Genomic DNA, 13,913 nt, shown 5'->3' on the forward strand with positions numbered 1-13,913 from the left:
GACCAGACATCTTCAGATTCACCATGCCAAACAGCATAGATAACATGAAGAATCTTATTAGTCAGGACAAATATCTTTGATAAAGTATGTGAACAAATTTCTAAGTCACATAGAAAAGGTGCCTGAAATGCCACTTGTGCAAAAATTTTGTAGCATGGCCTGAAAGGCATTTATATAATGCAACCTGCACTCTGGAAAAATGCCTTTATCAAGAACTACACGAAACATGTTAACTGACAGAAAAGTGGAACTTCTAGAGTCCATAAAACAGAGTTGAAAAGAGAAATTATATTTTAAAACTCTATTTGAGGAAAAACAAGATAAAGGGTATCATAAATAAATTTCAGAAAATGAAACAAAACAAAATGAACAATCTGAATATTTTATTTAGATTTTATAAGCATATTTGCACAGGCAATAGGGATTTAAGCTGCCAGTTCTCAGTAATATTTAATGTAAGGCAGTTGCCTACCTCTACTCTGTAACTTTGAAAATTTTCCCTTCCTCAATTCATAGAATATATTAAAACAAAAACAAACCTTATATTGTCTTTAGCTCTCCGTTTTTCTTCAAGATATCTGTGAGTTTCTAATCTAGATTCTGGAGTATACGGTGTAGGCTCATCCCAAAATCTTCTGTCTTCTTCTTCATCATCTTCAACTGTTCTCCATGTTTCTTGTTCTCTGTCTCCTTCTGCCTGATGGTTTTCTTTGTTCTGTAGGGAGTCTGGGCTACACAAGATCACATGGAATATTACTCCAATGAAATGAAGGAAGAGTACTTGCTAATGAATTCTTGCAATAATATCTTTTTAACCCAATACTAATAACTCTATAATTCCTACCAAGAACAGTATCTTATAGATTTGGACAATGTTCTCTGCTCTGCTTCTTTCATCAATCAACAAAATATATTTTGACATAATGTTTTTCATTTACTTAACTAAGAAGTGATACTATGCTTATGCCTAACCCTCTGAAAACCCTGATAGATAGTTCAACAGATTTAATTTCAGGAGCAGAATTTTCAGATACCCTCACAACTTTCAGGTTAAAGAAAACCTTTAGTCTGGGTGATGTTTAAGTATCCCCCATATCAGGCAGCAGCAGATTAGAAATGTATAGGGTAGCAACATTTTACTTAGGCGTCTCCTCAAGTGCCATCTTAGAACCTGAATCATTTTTCCCCTAGCCCTAAGCCTTTGTAATCTTCAGAAATTCTCTATCAATATAGAGAGAAAACTGAATTTGTGATACAGCTGTGATCTATGAGGACAAAGTTCCATAGCCAGCTCCATGGAACTTAGTCTCTATTAGATTAAAAATAAGATGGATGGTAACTGCAGTGGAAGATGACCGCAGACAAAAATCCTTCTCCTATATAGGTAATCTGAGTGATATTAGGTGGAAGAAGTATAGAAATCAACATTCCATAGCCTTTTACATCTCAAAAGATCTGCAATATTCTGTTTCAATCTTCATATCTAATAACTGTAAAGCAAAAGAAATTATAGGTGAACAGCTGCTTTCTCTGGAACCCCTGCATTACCTTAAATAACAACATCCAGCTGTTCTCCTGAAAGAAGCTATCAATTACACTATTTTGGCACCCAGACAATTTAGCTTGGAGTTTTGGGACAAAAATTCTATTGTACTCTTCACAGGTCAGTAATTAATTATGTTTGTAATTAATTACATTTTTCATTAGAGATAACATGCATGAGGAGAAATAATTCCACTAGAATCAACAACAAAGACAAACCAAAAGGTTTAAGTGGAATTATATAAACTATTTAATGAGGAAAAACAAAATTCTTAATGAAGAAAGAGAAGAATGATGTTTACTCACAAACTGTTGTTGCTTACTGTTACCTGTCAAATCCAAGCTTAGATTCCATTTGTTTTTGTTTCTTGTCCTTTCTTTCTTGCATCCTTCTTTGAGCCTCTTCTTTTTCTCTGGCCCGTTTGAGAAGGTAAGCTTGTTCCTGTTCTCTGATTTTCTGTTTCACTTCTGAATAGTTTTGAAGTGCTTGAATCCTCTCTGAACGTTCTATTTCTTTACTATCCAAACACTTCCCAAAGGGAAAAAAAATCAATATAGGTATGTGAGAAATTTTAAACATATTCAATCCAATAAATCCATTAAACGGTAGGTTAATTTTGATAGATTACTTTCTGTATGAAATTAACAATACACCTTTCAAACTTCCATAGCACTATGTAAATTATACTATATTAAAAAGAATTAATAACAAGTTGAAATGGTTTTGTGTGTCTGAGAGCTCCTTTTTGCATTTTCCAGGAATTTCAGTTGGTCTTATTAGACTATGTAGTAGAGAGAGTCACTTCAGCCATTTCTGAAACTATTACAAAATTATTTCTTTTGATGTGTTAGTTTATTGCCAACTAAGTGAGATGAATCTACTCTTAATAAGTTAAGTAAGTGTCTGTGCTTCTCCAAGGGAAATCTGTGGGAGCATATTTCAGGACTGGGACTGCCTGTTTCCATGGCAGGAAATCGTTACATCAGTACGTCATTGCACAAAACCTCAGTCTCAAAGTATCTATTTACGAGCGATGCGATATAGTGCATTTTTACATCAATTTCTATCTTTCTACTGCCTTAGACTGTTGGCTTGGTACATATTGTTGGTATGGTACCAACAACCTAATAACTATCTGCAATCATGAAAATAATTTAAAAATGCATTGTATTTATAAAAACAAATGAGAAAAAAAGCCAGAACTGTACAGTGTATTTATTTTTTCAGAACTTTGTTTAAGGATCTCCAATGAAAATGACAGAAAAGTTAACAAATGCATGTGGTTTAGTCAAAATAGAACCAAGTTATTATCACTTTATTTACTTATTCTTCAGAATAGAATTTAATTTCCTGTGGACAGTAAGAAAAATGCTCCTAGTTTTCCTACCACAGGCATTTCTTTTGTTTGGGATTCATATGTTCAGTCAACAGTGCTGGTTATTGATTTGGATATAAACTTAATTTTAAAAATCTTACTTTTAATTGATGAAGAGTTGCCACCACAAATTGTCTATAACCTTCAAATTCAGTACATGGGTTACCCACTAGAAACAGTTCCTTCAGATGTATATTATATTTTAGGGCTTCAACACTGGAGAGTTCACCAATAAAATTTGCTGTCAGGTCAAGTTTTTGCAGTTCTTCACAGCCTGTTAAAAAAACCTTAATTCAATTTGTTCATAACATAAATGTACACGACATACACACACAAATGCACACACATGTGCACACACTTGGATATAAAACTGTCTGCATTTGTTGTCTGTATACTAATTTCATCCTATCAGGATAATCTTTTCCAAGTCACAAGTGAAAGAGTGACTCACAGCTTAAGTTTATGAGGTCACAATATTTATAGAAAGAAAAAAAATTTCAATAAAATACAAAATATCAAAACTTATTATTGGTTTTATCACTATCAAAACTTTGTGGTCAGTGCTTGTATACTAGCTGAGCTATTAAATGTTTCATTTCCAGATAACCTGGACTTCAGTTTTAACAGTCTGATTGCCTTGGTACCCCTCCTCAACTGAGTCTTCACCATATGGCTGAAGGAGCATCTAACTGCTTCAGGAGAACAGGATCAATTATGGATTTAATTTCTGTGTACTGTTAATCTTGGCTAACATTCAAGTGTAAAGATAAGGTTTTCTAAAAATTCACTCCAAGTCGAGATGAGGTTTTCCACTCTATGGACTCAGCTATCGTGAATACTTTATCCTTGGTTAAATTGCAAATAACAGTGAGAAAATGTTGTTTGTTAACCAAAACAATTCATTATAAGCAGAAACTCTAAATTATCTAACAAAATGCTCTGGAAAATCCCGATCCAAAATTTATCAGCCTCTCCTTTTATCATAATCTGTCCATGAATCATAGCCTTGACTCTAAGAGTAAAAAAGTTTAGCTAAGAGCAAGCTCAGCTTCGGTGCTCATCACTGTAATCACTTCTTTTCCTTTGCAGGTCTATTTGGCAAGTATTTTATGCATAATGGAGCTGAAAGAAAATAAACAACTCAAGATGATTTATTATGGGATTTAAATAACCCAAATTTTTGCAAGGCTCACTCCCAAATGTTCTGACTCCTAAGTAAATGACAAATCACACTAATAAATAATGCAGACTGATAGAGGAAATTAAAATTTACTGGCATGAAAACAGATGCAAATTTCTCAATAAATGGCCAAATATGTAAAGTGCTACCTATTTCTTCAACTTCTACAAATTTGTGTTTAGCCTGTTTGCTTATTTTTTTTTATTTGATTTAAGCCATCTTCTTGAATAAGCTTGTAGACTTAAAAAAAAAACCCACAAAAAACCCAAACCAAACAAAAATATCCCAGCTTTTTTTTTATTGTTCCCTTGTCAATGTGGACATTTTAAAGATTCAGCAACTGGCCTAATCAGAATGAAGAAAGAGAAAGAAATCGAGTCAGAAATTATTCAAGTAATACGGAATGTGCTTATAGGTGGCTCTAAGTCTTAGATTTTGGTCTTGGAAAATGCTAGATCTTTGCACATGCAATTGTAGTGACAGGATAAAGGATTAAACACAGATAAAACAGACAGGACTTCGTGCTGGGGAAAGAATCATCTGAAAAACTCTTTAAAAATACCTCAGACTGCCAATGCAACCTGTACACAGAGCAGAACCTTCTTGAGTGTGACATTTGATTGCTAAAGTGAAGATGACTGCTGAAACATTACACAAGAGAGACTTTTTACAGCCTGCATAGCATTAAAATAAAAAATCCCATTGCTCCAGCTAACCTGCATAACAAATGATCTTATCTTTTGGGGAAATACAAATTTCATGAAAAATTTGGATTCCCGCTTTGTAAACTATTAAAGAATAGAGTTATCATAGCTGGCAACACCGGTGAGAGACTATGCAAAAAGTGAGTTAAAATACATTTAAGAAAGTTCAACGACAAAACTGCAGCAATAGGAAGCACTTGCTACAAAGAAGCATTTTTGAAATGCTGCACACAAAAAGGCTCTTTCTGAGTATGAACAAAGTACCTTTACTGGTGGACATACTTCATGGCTTCCACCCTCTTTTACACTAAGTCACAACTTAAGTGTTTCAATATGAAAAGGCAAAATGGTTTGTTTAAAATCTGACCTTCCAGATTTTCAATTCTTTCAATGTTGTTCAAAGCTATATTTAAATATTCCAGCTTCTTTAGTTTGCCCACATTTTCTGTAACAAAACATAGATCTGTTATTTCAGTTTTCTTCATTGGAAAGGGAATTATCATTTTACTTGCTCACTTTACTTCAAAGAAACAATAAAGCAGAAAAATAGGAAGGACGTATCAGAATATGTATCAGATTACTGGACATTAATATTTTAATATTAATAAAAAGACAAACCCAAAAATGTTCTCTGAAAACACAAATTAAAATAAAAAAGTAAAAAGAAATAAGGAAGGTTTTAAACACATTTTTTATCACAAATCCCTAAAACATGTATATAATGCAAGAGGACTGGCCAAAAAGCTTGATGAAACATTCCATTTGTCATGAAATTCAGAAAGGATCAGGCCATACTTAGTGAAGCTTATAAAATTAGAGTTTTACACTCATTTATATAGAAAAGATTGTCTTCTTCAATATATATTTATTTTTTAAAGATCTTTTATCTACAGGGTTAATACAAGAACCTTCCTCTCCTCCCTTTTCAAAAATTTTGCAAATAAGGATTTATATGGCTTCATTATGAACAAAACAAAGTCACACACACCCCCTCCTAATCTGGAATCTAACCCATATTATTTTCACCATGAACTACTGAAATTACCAGGTTCACAATGTGTGGGGTTGTGTCAGAATGGCTAGCATTTCCTCCTTTGAATACACAAAGGGGGTAAAGAGGGAATAGGGTAGCAACAATCTTCATCAGTCCCCAAAATGTCTGAAAAATGTAAATGAGATACATGACACACAGGTCAGAGACATAAATCTGAGACAATATACACAGTATAACTTGTGTCACAGTTCACCAATTTCTCCCCTGTCACCAGATCTTTTGAAGATCTGACTGGAAAACCTACCCAGTGAAGTCATAAAGTTTACCTCAAACTCTAATTCACAAGCTGCACTGATTAACTGCGGTACAAACTGTCCCTGCTGAGACAAACAAAGAAATTCAAGCAGAGAGAGCTTCATCCAACCAACACAGATCATGTCTACAGCTGAGTTAGTTGTCTAGGCTCTTCTATAATCAACAAAGAGAAATTGGCTCTTCAAGGTGTAATTTGTCTTAAATTGGCTGTCTAGAACCAGTGGACAAAATCATGCTCAAAAATATGCCTCTCCTTCATCACTAGTTATAAAGGGAGTCTTAGTAGTAGTCTTAGATTACTATAGTAACTGCCTAAGACATAGGTGTCTAAAAGTTTGGTGACATGAATCCTACCACTTAATTTACTAAGACCTTGGAGAGATATTTTCTTCATAATTCACAAACAGATGATGAAATTAATTTCTCAGCAAGAACTTGTGCAGCTTCGGTTGGCTGTTCATTTTTCTTACGGTATTTCTGTAACGGCTGTGTCTGTGCACATGAAGATGTGAGAAAGACAAGTGTTGAAGCCAATGGCATCTTGTGGGGTTTTTTTTCCATTTATAGAAAAGAAAAGAACCAGGACTTATCCATACAGTGGATGCCTTACAACTTGCTATCTGATTAGTAGGCAAGTCTGATCTTGAGGGCTGCATAAAGGTTTTCTTTAAGAGGAGAAAAGACACATCCCAATAGAGTCAATATAAACCATTCAGCTATGATATTTTGAAGTGTGCTTGGAACTGCTGTGTGCTCTGCGTGGACATGTTGGTATCCACTGGGAAGGATTACTTCTCAAATTCAGTACTTTGTAACACAATCGCTATTGTCAACCCTTTTGGTCACTACTTATATAGTGCTTTTTTTCTTTTTTTTTTCGTTTGTTACTAAGGCATTATCTTGGAAAGCTGCTACATTATACAAGAATATCTGAAGTAGGAAGTTGGATACTTTTCCAACTCCTACAGTTAGATTAAGTTAAGATAAAAATTGAATGTCTCAAAAATGAGATTCCTGAAAAAATCTTGTGTCCAAAAAGCAATAATACAGTAATATGATATACTGAACTAACCCAAAGGAGGTATGAGTGTTGACAAAAGAACAACATGAAGTCTTGTGCCTTATTAAGGACACAGTAACAGAAAGAAAAACAACTTATTTCAATCCCATTTTTCAAAGGGCACAGCAGCATAAAGCAGTTTCAAAAACCTTATTCTCTCTGGGAGAAGATTCTTTCACTCTCAGAAATGCAGATGTTATCAGTACAGATACTCCCTAGGAGTTTCCTGATGAGCCCCTCCAGAGGATTTAAAGCCTTTGCCCACAAGTCCTGAGCACAGAATTTCACCCTAAAACTAGATTTGTTTTTTTCTTCCTCTTAAGGAACTTCAAAGAAATATGTTAATATAATTCCTGAGCACTTCTGACTTTCCATTCTTCATCTACACACCATCCGCAGAGTCTAAGCTTTTCCAGCCCAAGGCCTGATGTTGTATCTTTCTGTAAAGAGCCTAGCAAACATGTGAACCTGTACCACAAAACACAATACACATGAAATTATACCTTCTCCTGTGGTGCAGGAAGATCATTGAGACTTCACTGTAAAAAGTTGTCTTTATGCACAAAAGAAAGTATTTTGTCTGAATGAAAATTATTTCAATGTTAACAAAAAATACCATTTGTACAAAAACTGAATTTAAAAATGAGCCTGAAGAGAGCTAGTCCTATGTACAGTGCACAGTACATGCTAATCTCTTTGTCTCTCTGTTTGCCACAGACAGGATATTTAAGTTATATCTTGATTTATGATATTTTAATCAATAAAAGGTGTTCCACACTCATACTCTAGTGACTTGTATCTCAGTACTATCTTTTTCATTTAAAATTTCTCTTGCAAATTTCTGAGTTTCTTAGAAATTTATTAAGGAGACAGGGAAAGGAAACCTTGTAGGAGCAGATCCACAAAGAACTTTTCTGTAGTTACTCACTCTACATTCCCTTAAAGTATAACACAACAGATATTTTTTTCTGATTTCAAAATTATGCATGTAAATCCATTTAAAAAGAAACATACCCAGAAAACACTTACCAATTTTTGGAATTAGATTATTCTGAAGATAGAGAATTTTTAAATCTCGACACCATTTGTCAAGATACTCTAGTTTTTCTATTTCCTGCTGATGTAAAGAGATTTCTTCCAGTGAAAAAATTTCACAGTTGTTATGTTCTGCACGTCTTCTAACAAGATCTTCAGTGACTGAAAGAAACATTAGATGTCATATCTTCCTTTAGTCATTTTCTGCCATCTGACTTATGAACAACTTATAAAATCATTAAAATCTTTTGTTCTACCATACCAAATAGATTGCACGTAGGAACACCAACAAAAATAAAATCTGCTAGAAAAGGCATCAAATGACAAGTAACTTCAGCCCACTCTGCCACAGTAAACATCATTTGTGAAACACACTCATGTCGCCTGTAATATTTAGAACAATCCATATGAAAACTGCTGAGTCCTCCGTAAGAGTGTGATACAACCCTTGCAGAAATCAATCCAGCGTCCATTATTTTCAGCATAGCTTGGGTTGCAGATGGATTCATGTAGACAAGCAACAGAGTGTTTTATGGTCTTTTATTTCCTGATGCCAGATGTTCACAAAAACTAAACTAGCTACAGTGTGCCATCATAACCTCCCGCCAGCTCAGTGTGCACAGAAATAAGCAGGATGAATGCTGAAAGTGGGCAGATATTTTTTATTTTTTCAGTACTTGAGGAAAACCCATAACTAATTAATGCTTATAAATGTTTATGTTAGAATGAAATTTAATCCTGGCTATTTCTTAAGCACTACCAGCTCATTAGCAGTGTGCTGGTTTTGGCTGGGGTAGAGTTAATTTTCTTCATAGTAGCTAGTATGGGGCCTGCTCCAGCAAAGCAGTTTCAGTGGCCGAAAGAGACCAGAGACCTGGGTTCAGAGTTTTCACATAGTAATATTTAATGCCAGGCAAGCTTTCAAACAGTGAAAAGGCTCTGTGTGATGAAGGTAAAGAAATTCTATGAGAACCAGTGCTCGCTCTTCAGCTAGATGTTATTACTTTGTTTCCAGCCCACTGCACCAAAAAAGCACTAGTATTTTCCTCTCCTTGACAAGCAGGGAACTACAGTGAAGTACTGATTAAAAAACTAGGGTTTTATCAAATTAGCATAGGTATTTTCATGATTGTTAATGCTGAAAACAGACTAGCAAGTCTTTCAAAAAGACTGAAAAAAAATAAGTTAAAAGAAAGAATATACAGAGAAATATATATTGTGAAAATACTGTGAAAATAATTGTTCCTACCATGCATTAATTAAAAGTATTCTTTCATTGCTTCTTTGTCTCAGGGAAGTTTTGTGAAATCATCCAGTTTTATTAGTGGTCCTGGAATGGCTGCACACATTCACCCAGACTGGTCTGCTACAAGCCAGGTAAACTATGTACCAATACAGCCCAAACTCACACGTGTCAGTGCAGCTCCCCCATCTACAGCCTTTGGGAAAGAGGTGAAACTGGTTTTGCGTATATTATATTATTTACAGATGACCAAGGTTAAATCTCCCTTCTGTTCAACAGAGTTTCATCTGACATGGTTTACAGAATTATATAAAGGCAATACTGATATTGATGTAAGAGGGAACCCTGTCTGCACATAGAGCATATTGGGAAAGGTAAGTGTCTTTTTCTTTTTTAATTGTGTTGGGCAGGTTTGCTGCATCTGAACAACCATCTTCCCTTCAACAGCCCATTGATTAAACCTGATGAAATTAATAGAGAAAACAGAAAAAAATGACAATAATCATGACTAAATATTTTAGTCTCCACAGAAAATACGAAAAACATTGGCATTTCTAATAAGTCATTTGGCAAACCTGCTGGAAATTTAAAAAAAAATGGCCTGCTTACTAATGTGTTTGGTGGCAGATCTTTCAGTGCCAGTATTTCCAGTGCAAAGAGGTATTTTGGAGCAAGAAAACAACAATATTCCACAATCTGCATACATACACATTGGAGATATTGTGCTCTATACTCCTTATACAAAAAGAAGTCATACAAACTATTCCGGACAGTTTTATTACAGTCAGATTTCCCTTTGCTGATGAAAAGAAAATTGAAGTGATTGTTGCAGTGATTATGCAAAAACCTCCACTTTCATGACCAGATGGTTTGCAAAGCAGAGACAATCATTCCCAATAGAAGCTACAGTGGAGCTTTAGAGACCTATTTTGGGGACCTGCTGTAGGGAACTGAGTGAATATTTGACATTTTGTATGCTATATAGTTCATTTAAGAGGAACGAGGGAAACAAACTTGCAAGAGAAAACAACAAATTTTAAATAAAAGCTTTCCCAGGACATTGACAAAACACATTGTAACATTACTTCTGATGACTGATCCTGACGAGTTCATTAATGAGATTATCTGATGTTGTGTGCAGTAACAGGAGAATGGACCAGTGACCTGAGCGATCACAGCTACTCCCATGTCCCCATGAACACAGGAGGAAGTAAGGGATGGCATTAATCAACTGGAGATAACAACAGATCTTGAAGATCTTGCAGCTGGGCTTCCAAAAATTACATGTTTTACTCAAAAAGGAGCAGATACGAAGGAAAGCATTAACGAATTTGAAAGAATAAGCAAGTGGACAGCTGCAGGAATATCAAGAAACAGCAGGGGAACCTGCATTTCAGGAAAGTGAAGTATGCAACCATTATTTTAAGACTCAAATTCATGCCACGCTGTTCAGGAGATGAAGCCATCCTCCTTCAGGCAGTGCCTGATCAAAGAGAGCATCTGCCAGCTTCATGCAGAGAGGTGGAGTTCCTTTCCAAAGCACTCTTTTAGCCCAGCAAGGGACTGGCAGTCCAGTGACAGTACACAATCAAAGCAGATTACAGGGAAAATCTCAGAGGAAGGGAATTCCTCAGCAGCTTTTTTCCTGAGTGATATGTATGAGCACGCAGTCTTTTAGGCCATACTGCTTTACTTCTAAAAGATTATGGATTCAGAACTAATATATGGTGTATTTTAACCTCGTTCAGGGGTTTTTTACATTTCTGATAAAGTGTCTGCATTGGCTATTTCTACCTAAAAAAAAAAAAATTACTGTGTGGTGTTGAAAATTTATAACCACAGGGAAACGACAGCACTGACAGCTCTAGGCCCAGACACAAGCCATCCTGTCAAGCATCTCCCCTTGCAGGGGGCTGCCCCACACACGGAGGGGTCCCTGCCCGGGCCACCCCACTGCTGGGCCTCTCCGGGGCTGTTTTGGGAGGCAAGTGCACCCCTGTGCTGTGCTTGGTGAAAAAAACCGGGTTGTTATTACCAGGGAGGAGGGAGACCAGATAGTCAAGCAGGGTGAGGAGAGCAAGGGAGGCAGGAGGGGAGAGGGGCTGCCAGGTGAGTATGGGGATGGCGGGGAAGGGGGGAAAGTGTGGGGAGAGGGAACATGGTGGCCAGGAAGCGGGCACGTACTGCGGAGGAGGAAAGGGGCCCCGGGGAGGGGAGGAAAGCGGCTCTCGGCGACACTCACTCCGCACCATGGCCGCTCTCAGCTTCCCGCCGCCGCCGCCGCCATTACAGGACGCCGCCGCGCTGCCGTGGCAACGGGGCCGGGCGGGAGGCCGCGGGCGCGGCGGCTGCGGGCGCTGCTGTGGGCGGCTGCCCCCTCCCCCCGCCCCGGGCCTTCACCGCCTGGCGTTCAGTCAGGTTTTGTGCCTTTTCTGAACCCACTTGGACGTGTCCTTTTGCCAGAGCAGCCAGAAGTGTGTGCCTGCCCAAGAAGCAAAATGGCTTTTGTATAATCCAGAAGTAAGATTTCTACTACTCTGGCTGCTCCTGACTCCTTTCTGTGGCTGGGCAATCACATATGAAATGCCTCTTCCTCAGGCATATATCTTTCGTCTATCCTTTGTATGATACTTTTGTCCTCCTCCTGTGTATTCATCAACTAGTTTGCCTAAGGCATTTTGGGCTGAAAGCATGTTTTCTGTTGTCTATGGAAGCAGCCTGTTCCCATGATTCATAGAATCATGGAATCATTTAGGTTGGAAAAGACCTTTAAGATTGAGTCCAACCATTAACCTAACACTGCCAAGTCCACCACTAAACCATGTCCCTGAGTGCCACATCTACACGTCTTTTAAATACCTCCAGGGATGGCGACTCAACCACTTCCCTGGGCAGCCTGTTCCAATGCTTGACAACCCTTTCAGTGAAGAAAGATTTCCTAATATCCAGTCTAAACCTCCCCTGGCGCAACTTGAGGCCATTTCCTCTCGTCCTATCACTTGTTACCTGGGAGAAGAGACCGACCCCCACCTCTCTACAACCTCCTTGCAGGTAGGTGTAGAGAGCAATAAGGTCTCCCCTCAGCCTCCTTTTCTCCAGGCTAAACAACCCCAGTTCCCTCAGCTGCTCCTCATAAGACTTCTGCTCCAGACCCTTCACCAGCTTCGTTGCCCTTCTCTGTACACGCTCCAGTACCTCAATGTCTCTCTTGTAGTGAGGGGCCCAAAACTGAACACAGTATTCGAGGTGCGGCCTCACCAGTGCCGAGTACAGGGGGACAATCTCTTCCCTAGTCCTGCTGGCCACACTATTTCTGATAAAAGCCAGGATGCTGTTGGCCGCCTTGGCCACCTGGGCACACTGCTGGCTCATATTCAGCCGGCTGTTGACCAACACCCACAGGTCCTTTCAAGGATATTTCCTCACAGGGAATGCTCCTGTTCTCCACCTTTTACCTGGGAGATTCTCCACCTGAGATTCACTACCTCAAAATATCTCTTACCACTATATTTAACTCATAGATCAGGTCAAACAGCAGCCTGAAATTTGTCGTGCTGTGGACATGGATATTATGCCCTCCTGCAGGTTTCTGCGGACTCTCTCCTGCCATTACCATACTATAACTTCACCCGTGGTGAAGTTACCTTCTAACAAAGCTAATGATAAAGAGTTATGGCTGGAGGCCTCAGGCAGCTGCTCAGACAGCTACAGAAATTCTCATTTCTGACATTTTCTGTTTTGCAGCTAATATAATGATGTAGCATTGTTTCACATACTTGATTAAGTTCCCAACTGGCAAAGTTACGGCACTTTAAACCTCAAAGAAACTGGGACTACACGTCTCAAGACACCACTAATGAGCTTTATGGAGTCCTTCATCTTATCCTGATCTGGGGGCCACCAGTTTGAGTTCAGCCCAATTCAGCAGTGAGAGAAGTATTCTGACACAGTGTACATTTGATCGCAAGATAATAAAGGCTTTTTCATACTTAGATTTTAAGCTCATATTTTCTTCTTTGTAAATTCATGTATCCTGTTCATTGCCATGTCATGCCTTGATCACAACCTTGTAACAGTTCTCATCAATGATTCCAAAACTTCAGTTACAGAACACGAACTGGCACAATCGTCACCAGATCAAAGTGGAAACATCAGGACAGTCAGTATGTATTTCATACCTCTTTGCTAACACAGGTCTTCATTAACCTAAAGGTCTAATCAAACCTAAAGGTCATCTTCTACTAACAGGAAATTCACATACAAGTTTAAATAAGGCTGTAGGATTTTTTTTTAAATTATCAAATTAATTTATTAGGTCATTTACCTCTGATGTAATACATGGAACTCCCCACAGCCACTCTACAACTTTCTAACTGTATTGCTGTTTAGCAGATAGGAGAAAGGAGGTGTCATTGGGTTAAAGCTACTAAGTTTTGTGGAGATAATGAGGCACAAAGGAGCAGA

General features: G+C 37.8%; 1 protein-coding gene across 1 annotated transcript in view; it reads right to left on the reverse strand.

Annotated features, from left to right (window-relative positions):
• DNAAF11 (dynein axonemal assembly factor 11) overlaps window positions 1-11,701 on the reverse strand; it is a 37,009-nt gene extending 25,308 nt beyond the window's left edge. The window contains exons 1-6 of the mRNA XM_075495480.1: window positions 11,692-11,701; window positions 8,201-8,368; window positions 5,170-5,247; window positions 3,020-3,192; window positions 1,872-2,071; window positions 540-731 (exon numbers count right to left, since the gene is read on the reverse strand). Coding sequence (XP_075351595.1) covers window positions 540-731; window positions 1,872-2,071; window positions 3,020-3,192; window positions 5,170-5,247; window positions 8,201-8,368; window positions 11,692-11,701 — 821 coding nt within the window. The remainder of the gene's footprint in view (window positions 1-539; window positions 732-1,871; window positions 2,072-3,019; window positions 3,193-5,169; window positions 5,248-8,200; window positions 8,369-11,691) is intronic.
• Window positions 11,702-13,913: the final 2,212 nt, after the last annotated feature.

This window comes from Mycteria americana, chromosome 2, assembly GCF_035582795.1.
Source record: "Mycteria americana isolate JAX WOST 10 ecotype Jacksonville Zoo and Gardens chromosome 2, USCA_MyAme_1.0, whole genome shotgun sequence".
Classification (NCBI taxonomy): Eukaryota; Metazoa; Chordata; class Aves; order Ciconiiformes; family Ciconiidae; genus Mycteria; species Mycteria americana.